This window comes from Rhinoderma darwinii, chromosome 4, assembly GCF_050947455.1.
Source record: "Rhinoderma darwinii isolate aRhiDar2 chromosome 4, aRhiDar2.hap1, whole genome shotgun sequence".
Lineage (NCBI taxonomy): Eukaryota > Metazoa > Chordata > Amphibia > Anura > Rhinodermatidae > Rhinoderma > Rhinoderma darwinii.
Window position 1 is genome coordinate 356,140,756 of NC_134690.1, and position 19,866 is coordinate 356,160,621.

The following is a 19,866-nucleotide window of genomic DNA, read 5'->3' on the forward strand; positions in this document are numbered from 1 at the left end:
TTTTTCCCCAAAAAGCTAAAATATATGTACCCCAAAATGGTGCTATAGCAGAATACAACTCATCCCGTAAAAAAAATAAGCCCTCATATAATATATGTATGGAAATGCAAAAATAAAATGTTATGACTATTGGAACGCAATGAGGCAAAATGAAAAAATTCCCTGGTCCAAAATTGGCTGAAAATTTATAAAGTTGAACAAGAACAAATATGTCACCTTTAGACTGAATTTGTACTGTTCATTTACGTCATAAATGCAAAATTAATGACGCAGGAAAGGTTTTAAGGGGTTAAAGTCGCATTCCCACCTCAGACTTTCATGGCATATCCATAAGATATGCCATGAATGTCTGATAGATGTGGGTCCCAGCTCTGAACTCCTGAGTTACGGAAAGTGCATAGCTCAGTGAGCTCCACTGTTTCCAAAACCCCGACCACCTCTGCACTTATTTTTCGCGTGGATGCGGTGGGCAGTGGCCTCCGCTGTTCTCGAGTTAGGTGCGGGTCCCAGGGATTCAGCCATAAATGTTTTCAGTCTTTTACATGGGCCTATGATAATTACACGAGCGTTCATATGAATGCTCGCTCCGGATTATTGTCCTGTGTAAACACGAACAGCCGATGAATGAGAAAACGCTAGTTCGTTGACTGATTGCATTTTTTGTGACCCAAAAAAAAGTCACTAGTCGGCAGCATATCTCCTCGTACATACAGGAAAACGTGCTGTACAATCGTAGTAACATCCCCATACACTACCGACAACTACTCCTTGTGATTGGAGCCGTATCGTTGATCATGGCCAGTATCGGGTCGTCTAAAAGGACCTTTAGATGGGAATACTCCTTTAGGGTGGTTTCACACACAGCGTTTTTCTGCGTTTTTTGCGCCTTTTTTTATGGTCAGTGGCGTTTTTTTATCCAAATGCAGCATGCTCTGGATATGGCATTTTTTTTTCACGCATTTTTCCCATAGGCTTCACTATAGGACGTCAAAAGCGCCAGGAAAAGCATGTACAAAATTGCACCAAATAAATAATGCAACAAAACAAGCCATAAAAAAAGCATGTTCCATTTAAAAACTGCTTTTTAGAATATATATAGAATATATATAGTCTCTAATCATGGCGTCCTTCCTCAGTCTCGATCACACAGCTCCACCTCCGTCACTTTCATATGCCAAAATCCGAGGCTTTTTTTGCCCCCGGACATTATAGACACTCCCTGTGTTCAGACGTACGGCTTTTTGCTGATGCTCCCCGTCAGCGGTCACATGACTGAGGGAAGTTTCCGAGTTCCTAATAAGTGTATAATAGTGTTATTACACGTCAGTGTCCCGGGACTGGTATACGGTACAGCTCTGAAGAGCCGCGGGACTGCAAACCGAAAGTGAAAGCGAGCTAATCCCTGTAGTGTGAGTAAGTTCGGTGCTGGGGAATAAATCACCGCGGCTCTCAGTCCTGGACCAAACCCGGTCTCCAGGGTGAATAGAAAGCTGGCGAGCACCCAAAATGCATCCGGCACCCTGGAGCTGTCAGTGGTCGGGGGCGCACTGTTAAAGACCGCTCCTGCCGGGCAGTGAGAGCACGCAGCGATTGTTACACGAGGATAGTCGCTGTGTGCTCCTCATGCACCGATCTCGGTTAGATGAAATCGATGTAGAGACAAGAAAATGCACGCAGCAGCCGGTATTAGACTACTCGCATGTACTGTAGCTTCCACCCAGCAGAGGGCGCATCGTGGGAGCGCACAGGAGCTGACTATATGAATGAGGGCAAGCAAGTGATCCTTCTGCGATCACAGGGGTTAGAGGTGGTGCTTTGTTGGGGGACTATGCTGTCACTAGTGGTGAAAGCGGGGTCCTACTGTAACTCTAAGGCGTAGAGGGAGGCCCTGCTGTGACTGTTTGGCGGTGGGGATGCTAGGCACCTAGAGGGAAATGAGGGGGGTGGGCTGTGACTACTGATGGAGAGGGGGAATGTATTGGAGGAAAGCGCTGTTGTGGGTTCTAGTGGAAAGGGGGAACTTTGCTGTAACTATTGAAGGGATCGGGGGTGGATATGACTGGTGGTGGGGGGCTCTGCTAAGACGACTGAGGGAAAGGGGGCATGACCTATTGTGACTTTTGGAGAATGGGAGGACATGTTTGACATCTTGTGACTGATGTAACAGGAAGGACCCTTCTGTGATTATTGGGTGGTTAGGAATGGCGCCTCTGCTGTGACTTTTGGGGCCTGTTTACATAAAGGGGGGACACTGGTGTGACAGCTGGGGGAAATGAGGTAGGGCATGCTGTCACTACTGGGGCAAGAGGGTAAAGCTCTACTTTCACTATTAGAGGTAGGGTGTCTTGCTGTGACGACTGACAGAAGGAAGGCAGCGCTATGACTGCTGGAGGCCCTGCAGTGACTACAGGGGCTTAGAATGGGGACACTTGTGATTCAATGAATGTTCTATATATGGGATTTGTAAATTAAAGGGGTTGTCCCACAAATAAAAGTGCCCCTTTTATGAAGCCATACGCTTTTCTCTATATAAGCATTTAAAAAAATATGTACACATTCTGAGTTATTGGCGCCCCCTGCTGTTTCTTCAGTATGGGTCCATGCATGTCCACCCAGTGGGGCTTTCAAGAGGACACGCATCTGCTGTAAAAGAGACTTGCTCCGAATCTGTGCCAACGCTTGTTCATCAACTGATCGGCTCCTTTATGCGGTCAATAAAATGGGCACTAGTCGGCAGCACATCCATCTCCCTGTTTAACCCCTTAGTGACCAGCCTATTTTAGACGCAGCCTAGTTTTGGGCCTTAAGGCTCAGAGCCCATTTTTCAAATCGGACATATTTCACTTTATGTGGTAATAACGTCGGAATGCTTAAACCTATCCAAGCGATTCTGAGACTGTTTTCTCATGAGACATTGGGCTTTATGTTAGTGGTAAAATTTGGTCGATATATTCAGTGTTTATTTGTGAAAAATTGCAAAATTTAGAAAAAATAGAATTTTTCAGAATTTAAATGCATCTGCTTGTAAAACAGACGGTTATACCACCCAAAATAGTTACTAGTTCACACTTTCCATATGTCTACTTTAGATTGGCATCGTTTTTTGAACATTCTTTTATTTTTCTTGGACGTTACAAGGCTTAAAAATATGAGAAATTGCTGTTTATGTTCTAAGAAAATTTCAAAAGCCTTTTTTTTAAGGTACCTGTTGAGTTCTGAAGTGGTTTTGAAGGGCCTATGTATTAGAAACCCCCATAAAACACCCAATTTTAAAAACTAGACCCCTCAAAGTATTTAAAACAGCATTTAGAAAGTTTTTTTTAACCCTTTAGGCATTTCACAGGAATTAAAGCAAAGTGGAGGTGAAATTTGCAAATTTAATTTTTCTTGCTGAATTTCAATTGAAATAAAAAAAATTCTGTAACAAAGAAGGTTTTACCAGAGAAATACTACTAAATATGTATTGCCCAGATTCTGCAGTTTTTAGAAATGTCCCACATGTGTCTCTAGTGTTCTTGTGGACTAAAACACAAGCCCTAGAAGCAAAGAAGCACCTAGTGCATTTCGGGGCCTCTTTTTTTATTAGAATATATTTTAGGCAGCATGCCAGGTTTGAAGAGGTATTGAGGTGCCAAACAGTAGGAATCCCCCAAAAGTTTAGGAATCCCATTTTGGAAACAGCACCCCTCAAGGAATTTATGGTGGTTGTTACCATTTTGACCTCAGTTTTTTCACAGCGCGTATTTGAATTGGGCTGTGAAATTAAAAAAATGAAATTTTTTCCAATAAGATGCCATTTTTGATCAAAATTTCTTATTTTCACAGGGAACAAAATGCCGCATTTTGTTGCCCAATTTGTCCTGAGTGGTGATAAACTGCCGTTTGGGCCCATGGGAGGGCTCAGAAGGAAAGGACCACCATTTGGCCTGCTGGGGATTTTCTGATGCGAAGTCATGTATGCAGAAGCCCCTGAGGTACCAGTACAGTTGAAACCCCCAAGAAGTGACCCAGTTTTAAAAACTACACCCCTTAAGGCATTCATCTAGAGGTGTAGTGAGCATTTTGACCGGAGACATACACCCCATAAACTGTAATGTGGGTTCTCACGGGTATGGCAATACCCTCAATGTGGCTGTTAACAGCTGCCTGGGCACACGGCAGGTCTCAGAAGGGAAAGATGAGGGGGATAAGCTGTGCGGAGTGCATCAGGGTAAGTAAAACGAGGTACCAGTAAAAGATTATCGTTGTTGGCAGCACATCTCCCTGTGTAAACAGAGACGCGCTGCCAACAATATAATAATGTATAGGGGTGAGCGATAAGAGTAACGACCGCTCGTCCCCATCCATAGCTCCGTGTGACCGGAGCAAGCGAGCGGCCGGTGTAAAAGGGTCTTAACTCTCCCGTCTGAACTGACATCAGGCATGGAGTGATTCTCCTGCACGCTGGGCGGTACAGTTGCATTTTCCGCATCCATGTGAAATAATGAATATAGAGGTTGCCTCACATGCGCGCTACTTCGTTTACTTCTATGGGCATCAGAGAACCAGCTGAGCACGCTTATTTGGCTGTTTCCGTAACACCTATAGAAGTGAATGGAGAGAGCCGCGTCCACCTCTCCATTCATTCTAAGCCTGGATACGGCGCCGCCTCACCAGGCGGAACGGGGGTTCTAGTAGTGGGACACACTTCCATCAGACATGTGTGGCCTATAGATAGGCCATAAATCTGAGATCGGAATACCCCTTTACCCCTTTAGGGTAAGTTGACACATGGCAGATACGATGCGGAAAATTTCTGCAAGAAAATTGACCTGTGGTGCAGATTTTAATATCTGCAGCATGTCAATTACTGTTGTGGATTTCAGTCTTTTCAATGAGAGGAGTGAAATACGCGGCAAATCCCAGAGCAAGAGGCCCATGTTAGACATGCGCATTTTGCTGCGGATTTGCACCAGAATTCGCAGGCAGACTCTTCCATACCATGTAGACAAAACCACAAGATGGCGAGACTGCAGAGGAAAAACGGACCAAAACCTACTTGCGTTAATATACCCTAATATACCAATGTATACCCAAATATTGTTACGTTTTTGCAGGAATGCGAAATTCCTTGGTAGCTTTCAAATAAGATTTTAAGCTTGGACAGTTCCAGCCATAGGAATGCTCTGAGTGTTTGTGTGCCAATGTGGCCACCAAGTAAAGGCCAATAAAAGGTTGTGTGAATATGGTGGCCAGACCACATTTACTTCTGTTGGAATTGTGACTCTAGGAAAGAATAAAAAATAGCAGCCCAGTCATTGAAGTGACTTTTTAGCCCCGGCCTAAGGATTCAGCACTTTGCGGAGTACAATCTTGTTTCAGTAAAGAACTGTAGCTATGCTGTGGATGGATTGCATGTCCTTTTCATAAATGTACTTTTATTAACATATCCCACCTAATAGCAAAACGGGGACCTCCTAAGGTGCCTGTTTTTTTCGGGAAAAAGCAGTTAGGGTCATTAATAAGAGAAAATAAAAAAAATTCCTTTCTATATTTGGCTTCTAGTGGACACATTTGTATTGCAGCCTGTTAATATTTAATTTCACTTATGCTCTTCAAGGTTTTCAAGAAAAAAAAATGGCTCCAAGAAGAAACAAACTGCCCGACCCTCTGCCAAAAGGTTTGATCGTAACTGACACACACAAAAAATCCTGGATATTGGGCAAAAAGCTTGGCCAAGGAGGATTCGGCTTAATATATTTGGGTAATAATATTTTTTATTTTTTTTTAATCTTCATTTGTTTAAGAAGGTAATTTGATAATGTAAGGCTCTGTTCACACTTGCATTGTGGTTTCCATCAACAATGGAAACCATGATGCATAGCCAGCTCTGGCGTACAATGGATACCACCGGCACCCGACAGACCCCATTGACTTACAATGCCGTTTGTCTGGTAGCACCGAGGTGTCCATCATTTTGACAGGAAATGTAGCACCGCATGCAGTGCTATTTTTTTCCTTCAAATCTGGAGGAATCTTCAACAGAGTCCTCAACGCAGATGTGAACAGAACCTAAAGCTCTATTCACAGCACATATTATGTTTACGTTTAGCGTGTACGTGGGGAAAGCTCCTAACGTACACACTAAATGTGTCCATAGGGCTCCATTGTTATCTACCTGGAAAAAGTTGTGGAATATCGTAGTAGTCTGTGCTATTCCGTCCCACCATGTCCAGTAAAAAGATGTATACATTTTTTTTAAATGGTAGCCTATGGGTGACGGATGCCACTCTATGGCATAAGTCACATGCATTGGTTAAAAGTAAACTATGGGCTTTTCAATAGCTGGTCATGATGTATCTGTTAATTGGATGCCATTATAGACTAGGGGTGACAGGTCTGTTAAATGGATGCCTCGGATTGGCATCCATCACTTATAAGCAATAGTGGCATCAGTTTAACGGATACGTCATGAAAAGAGTTCTGACCGTTCAAGATGTATCTGTAAATTGGATACTATTATAGTCTATGGGTGCAGTTGCGAGACATCCATCCATCCATCCATCCATCCATCCATCCATCACCATATACGCTTAACCTAGATGTCAACCGTAGACCAAAAAATGTGATGCGAACATAGCCAATCTGGCAACACAGGCTGTCGATAGACGGAACAGAAAGGGACAGATTAAAAATTGCCATAAACTAAATGGCTGTAATTGCACGTCTTGATGCCCTGGGTCCCAATCCATAACTTGTTGCAGCACTCCCCATTCATGTAGTATTGTGCGCAATGACTTCACTCAGTGGCATGGTGTAGGAAAATCAAGCCGATAATGTCTCGACAGTAGTCTGAAAGCCGAGCGAGCGGTGTACGGACTCATAGACTTTCTCTTCAAACTCGTACACCGCTGAGAGGAAAGCCGATCAGAAGTGCCGCGGTACAGCGCTCATCAGGCCGCTTCTGGCTCTGTATTTTAGCGATCGGTGGGGGTCTCCGTACTCGGAACCACAGTGAGAGCCATTATCCACAAATAAATAAAACAATGGTGAATCTCCCCAGGAGTGGCCAGTCTACCAAAATTTCACAAAGAGCGCATCGACGACTCATACAAGAGGTTACAGAAGTACCCAGATGAACATCTAGAGAACTGCAGGCCTCACTTGTCTCAGTTGAGGTCAATGTACACAATTCTACAATAAGAAAGACACTGGGCAAGGGCAAAAATGGAATCCATGGGAGAGTTGCTTGGCACAAACCACTGCTGACCAAAATGCTCATCTCGCATTTGCCAAAAATCAATTCTATATCCCCAAGACTTTTGGGATAATCTGTAGACTGAGGAGTCAAAGGTGGAACTTTTTGAAAGACTTGCGAACATCATACCAACAGTCAAACATGGTGGTGGTAGTGTGATGGTCTGGGGCTGCTTTGCTTCAGCATGACCTGGGTGATATGTCATAATTGATGGAACCATGAATTCTGCTTAAGTGCAGTTGGGTTATGCAGCAGGACAATGACCAGAAAGAAGCACACAAGCAAGTCCACCTCTAAATGGCTCAAAAGACACACAATTAAAGGGGTTTATCTACAGGATATGTCATAAATGTGGGTCCAACCTCTGGGACCCGTACCTATCTCTAGAATGGGGCCCCTAAACCCTGTTCTGCCACTCTGTGTTGCGGCAGAAACAGGTGAATTCCGAGCAGGAATTAGGAAACCGCGTAGCTCGCTGAGCTATGCTGTTTCCGTAAGTCCCATAGAACTGAATAGTAGTTACGGAAACAGCGTAGCTCACTGAGCTACGCTGTTTTCGGAACTCCTGACCATATAGTCAGGAAGTGGCTGGGGAGGTACAGAGCGAGCAGAAAAAGGTAGTACAGGGTTTAGGGGGCCCCGTTCTAGAGATAGGTGGGACCCGCATCTATCTGACATTTGACATATCCTGTGGATATGTCATAAATGTCTCATGGGAAAACCCCTTTAAGGTTTTGAAGTGACAGTCATAATCCTGGCTTAAATCTTTGAAATGCTGTGGCAAGAACTTAAACGGGCAAATATCCTCTACTGTAGCCGAATTAAAACAATCCTTCAAAGAAGCGATGTAAAAGACTCTCTGCAAGTATTTGCAAACGTTTGATTGCATTCATTACTGCCAAAGGTGGCACAACCAGTTTAGGTTTAGTGGGAAATTACTTTTTCACACGGGTGATACGGGTTTTGAATAAATCTTTTTCCTCAATAAACGGAATGATCATTTAAAGCTGAATTTTGTGTTTACTCGTGTTGTCTTTATCTTATATCAAAATTAGTGGGATGATCTGAAACATTTAAAGAGGCTCTGTCACCAGATTTTGCAAACCCTATCTGCTATTGCAGCAGATCGGCGCTGCAATGTAGATAAGAGTAACGTTTTTATTTTTAAAAAACGAGCATTTTTTGCCAAGTTATGACCATTTTTGTATTTATGCAAATGAGGCTTGCTAAAGTCCAACTGGGCGTGTTTGAAGTAAAAGTCCAACTGGGCATGTATTATGTGTGTTACATCTGGGCGTGTTTACTTCTTTTACTAGCTGGGCGTTCTGACGAGAAGTATCATCCACTTCTTTTCACAACGCCCAGCTTCTGGCAGTGCACAGACACAGCGTGTTCTCGAGAGATCACGCTGTGACGTCACTCACTTCGTGTCGGACGAGCGAGGACACATCGGCACCAGAGGCTACAGTTGATTCTGCAGCATCATCGGCGTTTGCAGGTAAGTAGCTACATCGACTTACCTGCAAACGCCGATGCTGCTGCAGAATCAACTGTAGCCTCTGGTGCCGATGTGGCCGACACGATGCAGGACCTGGGGCAGGAAGTGAGTGACGTCACAGCGTGATCTCTCGAGAACACGCTGTGTGTCTGCACTGCCAGAAGCTGGGTGTTAACGAACAGAAGTGGATGATGCTGATTCGTCAGCATCATACACTCCCATTCCTAACGCCCAGCTAGTAAAAGAAGTAAAAACGCCCCGATGTACACACATAATACACGCCCAGTTGTACTTTTACTGTAAACACGCCCAGTTGTACTTTTGCAAGCCTCATTTGCATAAATACAAAAATGGTCATAACTTGGCCAAAAATGCTCGTTTTTTAAAAATAAAAACGTTACTGTAATCTACATTGCAGCGCTGATCTGCTGCAATAGCAGATAGGGGTTGCAAAATCTGGTGACAGCCTCTTTAAATTTGACAAGATAACAAAAATAGAAGAAATCAGTGGTGGCGGAAAAACGTTTTCACAGTACTGTACATGCAGAGTTTATCATGCGCGCTCTCCTCTCTTCCATGTTTTACACTGTCCGTAGCAGTGGCACGCCCCCTTGCCATTACACGCCCACTTGCCAGTTCGGCATACAAGTACAAGACTGTATGATCTCTCGTGAGAGATCAATCTTGTCCTTGTCTGCCGAGAGCTGAAGAGTGAGGGGGTGCGCGCGCACTCGCTCTCCTCTCTCCAGCTTTTGCTGTAACAATGTCCGTAGCTAACAGCCATGTTACACGCCCCCTTGCCATTACACTCCCCATTGACAGTTCATGGGGTTATTTAAGTATCGGGCACCAAATATAACGGCACCGATATCTAAATAACGGAGGAGGGTAGAAAATAAATGTAAAGTGCACCAGAGTTTGTGCAGCCCTCCCCATTACATGCTGCACTCAGCTGCACATTTATGGGCAGGTAAAAGGTTCTATTTAATCCCTTCATGTGAAAGGTCCTTAGCATGTTATGTAGGATATGTAGTCAATTGGTTGAGTTCTTACCTCTGGAACCCCTCCAATCACTGAATCGTGGCCCCTTTGAATTGTTCCAGACAAGACTAAGCTACAATACCAGGCACATAGCATGGATGGTGTAAAACTATTTAGGGGTAGCCAAGCTCCTCAAATCACCATGGTCCCTACATTCTCTGGGTTGAACCTCCACCACTACTCCTTCATTTCTAGGGATATGCCTTCCATGTCTAAAAATGTGTGCTCTTCTATCCTGCTGAATTGTAATAATTATGGAGCCTTAAAGGCCCTTTTATCGGGTAAACGGGCGTTCACAGAACGCTCATTCCCGATAATTGCACTGTGTAAACAGGACAATGATCAGGCGATGAACTCCCTCGTTCATCGGCTGATTGCATCATTTTAAATGGGCAAAATATTATCGTAGTCGACAACACATCTCCCTGTGTAAACGGAGACGTGCTGCAGACATGATAGAACTGTATGGGGATGAGCGATCGGAGTAACGATCGCTCGTCCTCATACTAGCTCCTTGAAAAAGGAGCAAACGAGCACCGACTAACGAGCTGTCTCGGTGCTCGGTGTGCCGGCCAAAATGGGCTAAAGGAGCTTTAGTTGGAAAACTTTTAAAAATTGTGTATTACATTATTTTCTACAATTTCATTACAACAGAATGCAAGAATATTCATCAAAGACATTTCTGTTTTTTTAGCATCTCCAGATTGTGACGTGAGCGTTCCCGATGAGGCTGCTTATGTTATAAAAGTGGTAATTTCGCATATCATCTGACATCTTTTGTAATTGTTTTGTGCTATTTGCTTTTACTTTAATTTGCACAAAAATGAAAGGAACTAAACTGGTTGTCTGCCTTGTAATAACTATTTACATTTCAGAAGTCTCATTGACTAGCTGATCACAAGGGGGCCTCCTGTAGGGTGATGGCTGTTATTAGGGCTTGAGGGGAAACCTCTCTGTTAATCTTTACTTGCCACGTTTTGAAATGATTGAGCATCTGTAGATTGCAAGAGCACAAGGGGTTAGTCAGAGTAAGAGCTAATCTTTATAGAGCTCTATTCTATGGCTTTTCACTTTGACATAGCAACCTGGAGGTTGGGGTGTGATTTAAGGTTGTTACATTTTTAAAGTTATATCCAAAATATATTTAAAGCTTACCTAACTTTTCAGGTGTTCTATGTGTGTACATGAGGAATAACACTATTTTTGGCCATTATATGACTTGTATATAGCAATATTTAGCAGTTTTCCCCTGTGCAGGCTCGATCTCTAATTCTCAGTTGTCTCTGAGCTTGTGGGTGCAGCTTAACTGCTATCATGTCTTCTATACACGCCATACAGAGATTCCTGCTCTCCTATCATATATATACATAGAAGCTGCAGCAACATGGAGGAGATTAAACAGCAGTACTGAGTAGTGTAGCTAAGAATCCAGCACTGAGGGGACATATAACTCTTTTCAGCAGTAGGTGTGTCTCTCTGCTCCCCCTTACCTTTCCATATAATTGTATTGGCAGCATGTCTGTGTCTCTTTCTGTTCCCCTCCCCTCTCCATAGACTTCTATGGGCAGCGTGTCTGTGTGTCCCTCTCTCCCTCTGCTCCCCCTCCCCTCTCCATAAACTTGTATAGGCAGCATGTCTGTGTGTGTGTGTGTGTGTGTGTGTGTGTGTCTGTCTCTCTCTCTGCTTTCTCCTCCCCTCTCCTTAGACTTGTATGGGCAGACAGTGAAGAGACACTGCTACCTTCTGCAGTCCATCTGTAACTTTGGATGGATTTTGCTTTACGACAGGGACAGCAGATTACAGGAAGGGAGACACCTAGTGGCAGTAAATTCACACAGAATTTGCATGGATGAAACAACACAACTTTAACAGTAAGCAAATTACAAAGTTGATATACATCAGGTATACTTTTGGTGTCCATTTATAAGCCATCTTAGAGAAAATTTTATTTATCTTAAGTATATGTAAGATCTAGTGACGTTTTACATGCAGGCCTGCACATATAACTAATGTGCATCCTCTGCATAATTTTCATTTATATACTGTAAGATAAATTTGATAAATAAAAAAACGCAGCTGATTCTTGTATGATTCTGCTAAAGCCACTTGACCTTGCTGTTTAACTTTTCTCATGAGTATCCCATATGTTATTCTGTTTTAACAGATCATTTCTTAATTTAATTCTAGGAAAACTATCAAAATGGGCCGTTGTTTTGTGAACTTAAATTCTACCAAAGAGCAGCAAAACAAGATGATGGTAGGCAACATGTTCTAAGTCTTTATTTAAATAATAACATCACATATGGGGTAACTGTTGTAACCCCTAATGAAGTAACACACACATGCCATGGTAAAGTGACTAATAACACTACACTATAAAAGCATAACTTCTACAAAGTAGTGCACAAAAAAGATATACAGAAAAAATATAAGGCTATTCTACAGGTAACATTACTTGCAGTTCATGGAATAGAATTACAAATCTTTGTAAATGTATCCTAAATCAATAGTAACATTAGTGTCTACATAGTAATTGAGTGAGACGGCATTATCCGTTTCAAAATTACATAACACAATGAAAATTTGGTTACACCCAAAGTCAATAGTCCCTTTCTAATATTCAGTATAGTTGCCCTTTTCAGCCATAACATTTTAGGCCGGCCACCTTCCTCATCTTAAAAAGCTATAAATGCATCCACTTTTATATAGTTACTTTGCTGTTATGACCACATATAGGATTTCTTCCATTTAAAAAAAAAATAAAAAAAATTATTCTGACACTATATAAATAAAGGTTACAAACACATTTATTATACCTTGGACTAGATAGGGGGCGCTAATGAATGCCTCAGCAGCCTAGCTAGAAGGACCTGTCAGCACTAAATCACTGAAACCTATGGTGTTTCACCTTATGTGAAAAAGATCTTATATCATATAAAGAATGGTAAATTCTGTTCAAATACAGAGCCTGCTCATTGCACATAAAAGGAAACGGCACTGGCCCGAACAGTTTTTGTAATACACAGCTGTCTGAGGCTCATGGCGCTGACCAATTTGGCCGGCAAGGCAGAATCTCTTGTACAGCCCTGATGGTGGCCCTGCAGTTTGCATCCACTATCCATCGTTATTCATTCACATATAAAGTGGGAAGTTTATTGATTAATGTAATATTCTGCTCATGATGTGCTATATCCGAGCTGGACAAAGCACAGGAGCCAGATAGCTACAGTAATGCACCTAGAAAGTGATGGCTAACTTTTTTTTATGTCTATGGAAATTTGTATAACAAGTCTACAGTCATTTGTTCACCCCCAAGCTATATACATTTCTCAATTTAATATACTCAAAGTTTTCTAAATACATTATAAATGATAAAGGAATAATAAATAAAGGACAGCACTAATACCGAGACTGACACCATAAAAAAAAATTAAGCTAAACCTAACTTGTAATAATATCTGAATCCAAACAACGTAAAAAACAGGTCTCCTAATAATACAGCTTTTATTACTGTTATCTAACGTGTTTGACTGTCAAGCTTATAACAACATGGGGAGAGGGGTACGCTTAAATTGTCATCGCTTTCTTAGTATAGTATTGTTTTTTTATTACTCTGTAATGTTTGATTTCAGTTAAGAAATGGATTCATAGTCACAACCTGGACTACTTAGGAATTCCTAGATACTGGGGAACTGGAGAAATTACTTATAATTCAAGGTGAGAATGTTGCTAAGGTATATAGATGTAATTTTTGTAATGGAACTGTGATTAAATGGAATCGCTAAGATGCCCTATAAGGCCTCGTGCACACTTCCGACACATTTTTCACGGCCGTTTGTGACGGATCTGTGTGGCCGTTTTAGCGGCCGTGTGCACTCCCGTCTGCACTCCGTGTTTCCAAGCGCCGAGCATGGTACTGTCCAGGGTGCTGAAATAGTTAATGGGCTGCACTGATTGGCGGTAACTCTTTCACCACCCTGGACAGTACCATGCTCGGCGCTCGGAAAATACAATTTTAATGTAATAAAAAAAAATTAATAATAATTTCATACTTCCTTTCTTCCTGTCCGGCCTCCAACGATGACGTTTCATCCATGTCACCGCTGCAGCCAATCACAGGCTGTAGTGGCGGTCACGCACGTCAGGATGACGTCAGAAGGCCGGCCTCCAGGGATGACGCTTCATCCCACGTGACCGCCTCTGCAGCCAATCACAGGCTGCAGCGGCCTCTGCAGCCAATCCCAGGCTGCCGTGTCATACAGGAAGGTCGGACTGGAGGAAGAAGAGGGACTCGTCACCAAGACAACGACCGGGTACGTATGAACTGATTTTTATTTTATTTTTAATCAGCAGCCTCTTTTCTCTATCAGTGATTGATAGAGACATGTGGCTGCCGATTAGTGTAATATTTCTGTTATGTTTTTCTGCCCGCCAGGCCATTGCTAGGCAACGGCTCCGTCACACACGGACGGCACACGGATGCCTTCCGTGTGCCTTCAGTTTTTTTGACGGCCCCATTGTGTTGCATGGGCCTCACGGTCACGGAATCTCGGACCAAATTAGGACATGCTCTACTTTGGATCGGAAAGGAGCAACGGGACCGTCAAAAAAACTGAAGTGTGCATGGCCCCATTGAAATGAATGGGTCATTGTGCTAGCCGTCAGAAAAACGACTAGCACCCTGTATGGGACCTAAGAGCTAAACTAATGGGTTAGGCTGAAACTTATTACTGCACAAAGCGAACCATTTTGTCACGCGAACTCCCCTGTTTAGGGCTGGTTTACATATAACGGTTGTATCCGTCCAGTTGTTTTTAACAGTACGTCTCAACATTCATTACAAGGGCAGTGACTATATACATATCTGTACATCAGATGAATTATATGAAATGATAAAATCTACCTAAAGGAGGGTAATGTGCCAAAATAAAAGGGGGCAGACAAAAAGAGCATGCACCTGGTCTGTCATGCCAGGTCATAAGTGTATAAAGGATAGGTAAATGGATGTTACATGAGCCATGCACAAGTGAAGAGGAAGATACCAAATGTATATAAATGAGAAGTAAGAATAGAGACAACATACCGTTTGCCATGGTGGGAGAGTTCTAGAGAGGATGGAAAATGTACATAATAGCACGCCTCGACTTGCATTTTGCCTATGGCTTCGTCAGGAGGCTAATTATATATATAGCGGATGATGAGTTGGTGCAGCGACGCATTTGCCATGAAGAGCTGCGGTCTGATACCGCCATGTTCAAATCGCCCTCGAGCGCCGCAACCAACGTCATGACAGCAAGACATCCATAAAATTGGTTTCAATATCTAATTGTATGTTTCCACGTAGTTGCGTCCACATGTGACCAAAACTACGGCCACATGCAATGGCGTATGGCCGCACGATTTTGGGGGTAATACCCGGCAAAATCTTGCAGCCATTGGCCACTGCAAGTGTGTTTGGTTTCGGCCGCAAGCGGATGGCGCTACATGGGCCCATACCCTAAGAATGATCAAGCATATTCTTATAGACTAAATAATGGGTCAAACTGAACAAAAAAGCTGCACTTAACCACTTAATGACCAGCCTATTTTAAACCTGAATGACCAAGCTATTTTTTAAGTTTTTCGATCGTCACATTCAAAGAGCTATAACTTTTTTTTATTTTTGCGCCAACATAGCTGTATAAGGTATTGTTTTTGGGCAAGTTGTATTTTTTAATAACAGCGTTTTGGGGTACATATAATTTATTGATGAACTTTTATTAACTTTTTTGGGGGATAATAGAAAAAACCCAGCAATTTCGCCAATTTTTTATTTTTTTTTGCATCTTTAATTTACACCGTTTACCATGTGGTCTAAATAACATAAGAACTTTATTCATCGGGTCATGACTGGTGCGACGATACCAAATTTATATAGTTTTCTTATGTTTTACTACTTTTACACAGTAAAAACTGTTTTTTCAAAATTATTTGATTTTGTGTCTCCCATATTTGAAGATCCACAACTTTTTTTAATTTTCCTCCGATTCAGTTCTATGAGGGCTTTGTTTTTTTATTTTATTTTTTTTACAGCGTTCGCCGGGTGGGTTAAGTAACAGTAGCTTTATAGTTGGGGTCGTTACCAAATGTGTAACTTTTTTACTTTTTTTCATAATAAAGCATTTTGTAAGGGGGGACTTCACTATGCGATCATGCGATTTTGCTTTTAGGGTAAAACTGACAGGCATGTGCTAGGCCACCTAGCACGCATTAACTAGAGGCAGACCTGGGGGCCTTTCTAAGGTCCCCATCTGCCATAGAAAGCACCGACACCCTGCGATCGCAAAGCAGGGTGCCGGTGTGGTGAGAGAGGGAGCCCCCTCCCTCCAAAATCACTTTGATGCGGCGCTTGCTATTGAGTGCCGTATCTAAGGGGTTAAACTGGTGGCTTTCGATCCGCCTGCTCAAGCAGCGCTGCTCCAATTTCTCAGCTACCGGAGCTTTAACTGCTCCCGGCGGTGCATATTTAGTCCAGAGTCAACACAGTGGTTTACCAGGAAATTTTAGAACACTTCATGCTTCCCCCTGCTGACAAGCTTTATGGAGATGCTGATTTCATTTTCCAGCAGGACTTGGCACCTGCCCACACTGCCAAATGTACCAACACCTGGTGTAATAACCACAGTAACACTGTGCTTGATTGGCCAGAAATCTCTCCTGACCTAAACCCCATAGACAATCTATGCGGTATTGTCAAGAGGAAGATGAGACACCAGACCCAACAATGCAGAAGAGCTGAAGGCCGCTATCAAAGCAACCTGGGCTTCCATAACACCTCAGCAGTGTCACAGGCTGATCACCTCCATGCCACGCCGCATTGATGCAGTAATTCATGCAAAAGGAGCCCTGACCAAGTATTAAGTGCTGATACCGTACATACTTTTTCGTAGGCCTACATTTCGGTATTGAAAATAATTTTTGAATTTGGGCTTATTTAATAGTCTAATTTTATGAGACACAAAATTTTGGGTTTTCATTAACTGTTCACCATAATCATCAACCTTAAAAGAAAAAAAATGCTGCAAAAAGAAATACTCTGTTTGTAAAAAATCTATATAATATGAGTTTCACTTTTTGAATTGAATTACTGAAATAAATTAAGTTTTTGATATTCTAATCCATTTAGAAGGACTAGTGTGTGTGTGTGTGTGTGTGTGTATATGTGTGTGTGTGTATATATATATATATATATATATATGTGTGTGTGTGTGTGTGCAACTTCCTAAATACATTATATTTATGAGGGTTGAGTATACGTCATGTTGGAATTATAAAATGTTTGGTGTTAGTACATGTATTGCATGCAGATTTTTTTATTTTCCAACATACTATTTTTTTTTATCACTATTAGCAGTTACAGATTCATGGTGGTAGATCGACTTGGTACGGATCTGCAGAAGTTGCAGAATAACAACAGTGGCAGATTGCCAGCACCAACCGTAATGAAAATTGGCATACGTATGGTAAGTTAAGAATATTTGTATGCCTTAAATGGGTTGTCCCAACACAAAAACGTATCACTTATCTACAGGATAGGTGATAAGTATTTGATCGCTGAGGGTGTCTACACTAGGACCTCCACTGATCAAGAGAAACGTGGGTCTCGAGTCCCCTGTATGAATGGAGCGTTGGAATGGAGTGCTGTGGATGGGTGCTTTAGTTGTTGTGGTGTGACAACCCCTTTTATAGGGGAATTTAATACTCCTCTTGCATGTCAGAGAGACAAGATAACATCAGTGGGGGTTTAGAAAACGGATCCCTGCGAACTCTCAGAAGAAAGGTGGTCCAACCCTTGGTAAAGAGCCCAAACATCTTTTGTTACAAATAGTTTTTTTGACCCATTTGAAATCAATGCGCCGTCCATGTAATTCACAAATAAGAAGGATCCTCTTTTTAGCATCTCTCAGCTCTGGATAAAAGTTTCAGGCAACCTTATCTCCCTTATGGAAACCGTGTGGTTGTAGTAATCCCGCAATTTTACTCCCACTTGCTTGGACCTAAATGTTGCCGAAGCCTTATAGTAATAATTATCCAAAATTGAGTGAATTCGTGTTCTCCAATTTGTAAAATTCCCTATTGTGGCAAAATATAATTTTGGAGAACTTTTATGTTCAGTCCCATCATGGTTTACTCTCGCAGCATTCGATTTCAGTAAAGTCCTACTGTATATAGGTGCCCCATACAGATATTTTTTTATGTAATACTTCAAACAGAGCAGACAAAAATTATCATTCTCCCAAAATAAAAACTTCTATTCTTCTACATATGTTGGGATCAGAAGGAGGGCTGAAAACATTTAAAAAAATTACTTGATTGAGAACCTGTCACTAGGGCATGCTCATTTTTTACTAGGGCATCTGTACATTGCATTATCTAAGCTAAACTAGTGGGCACTATTAAACCCAATGCCCTGTAAGTTCCAATAAGTTGTGGAGCAGAAACAGGGCTTATCTTTTTTTGGAAAGGTCTGATGAATGGTCGCTAGGGCTCACAGAGGGGAATGACGTGGAAGGCAATATGTTTCACCTTCCACACCCTTGGAGACTATCTGAGCCCATCAGAATAACATGATATATATATATATATATATTATTTGTTATTTTTTTTTTCGTTGGATAACCCCTTTAATGAATTTGGCAGAGAAACGTGCACATCTGAACAATTGCACAAATCCAATGCCACATACTGTAATAATATAGTATTTTTTACATTTTATTTACACATTTGTTTATTTTTATTACAGCTGGATTTATTAGAATACATACATGAACATGAGTATGTACATGGTGATATTAAAGCAGCAAATATTCTACTTCACACTCTGGATCCCAATAAGGTAACAGTGTTCAGTTTGTTCTCAGTAGTTACTATTTGGAAAGCATATTGGGGGAGATCTAGTAATACTGGCACACCGATACATTGATAAATCTGCCCCATTATATCTAAGACGTGGACTACATGCTGAGCGTTTACTTTATGGGACGCCTCTGCTCATGCTTGCTGACATTCTCCACTTCTAATCTACCTCTCTGCCATCTTGTTTGACGCTATTGTCGGCCTCCTGCTGGGTTCTGTCCTCTGTCTTGACTCCTAGATTTTTATGTCAGAGATGTTCCCTTTATTAGCACCAGGGCTGGCGGCGGGTAGTGTGCTTAGTTTATGCTACTTTGCTATAAAGCAGAGCTGCTCAGGTTGAGGTCAAGGGGACCCCATCTATGAAATCTACGTGCTCTAAAAGCGCTAATGGTCAGGGCCTTAAAAACACCAAATAAATACCGCATTTGAAATATAAAGTGCATACAAGACCAATATAGTAAATAAATCAAAATGCTAATTTAGCACAAAAAAATTTAATGCATGAATGAAAGTAAACCATAATACATAGTAAATATATAACTTGTGTATCTACGTGGCAGGCAAGGAGCCAGAGCAATAAAGGCTCCTGCGCTGCATGCCACAAGCCCCTCTGCTCTGAGTGACGGCTCTAGCGGTCTTCTGATTGGCCGCTAGAGTCATCACTCAGAGCAGAAAGTGGTACTTGCGACCGCCGCGCTGGGGGAATCAAAGGTCAGTTTGTCAGTCATGCAACTTGCATGACCGAGAAAAAAGTATGTATAAAGTATCCATCCCCTCCTCTACACTGCTGCCAGCAGTTTTAACGCATCAAAACTGCAGGCAGGTTCCCTTTAAAAAAATAACTTTAAAAAATCCCTGCACTGACATATAGAAGTGGCATAAGGTATTTCTGAAGTTCCTAAATTTTTAGGCTGACTCCTCCGTTTTCTGTGCTCATCCATTTCTAGGCTTCAGGGTATGTTCACACGGCCAAATTTCAGACGTATACGAGGCGTATTATGCCTCGTTTTACGTCTGAAAATATGGCTACAATACGTCGGCAAACATCTGCCCATTCATTTGAATGGGTTTGCCGACGTACTGTGCAGACGACCTGTTATTTACGAGTCGTCGTTTGACAGCTGTCAAACGACGACCCGTAAATTTACTGCCTCGGCAAAGAAGTGCAGGGCACTTCTTTGCCACGTAATTTGAG

At 42.1% G+C, this 19,866-nt stretch overlaps 1 protein-coding gene across 2 annotated transcripts in view; it reads left to right on the plus strand.

Moving 5' to 3' along the window:
- The first annotated feature begins 1,200 nt into the window (after nt 1-1,200).
- The window catches only part of VRK2 (VRK serine/threonine kinase 2), a 69,755-nt gene continuing 51,089 nt past the window's right edge, over nt 1,201-19,866 (plus strand). The window contains exons 1-7 of one of the 2 annotated variants that reach the window (XM_075862988.1): nt 1,201-1,413; nt 5,600-5,743; nt 10,471-10,526; nt 11,964-12,033; nt 13,409-13,493; nt 17,167-17,278; nt 18,559-18,651. In XM_075862988.1, the coding sequence (XP_075719103.1) occupies nt 5,617-5,743; nt 10,471-10,526; nt 11,964-12,033; nt 13,409-13,493; nt 17,167-17,278; nt 18,559-18,651 (543 nt within the window). In that variant the 5' untranslated portion in view covers nt 1,201-1,413; nt 5,600-5,616. The remainder of the gene's footprint in view (nt 1,414-5,599; nt 5,744-10,470; nt 10,527-11,963; nt 12,034-13,408; nt 13,494-17,166; nt 17,279-18,558; nt 18,652-19,866) is intronic. The other variant, XM_075862987.1, reaches the window with a different exon arrangement.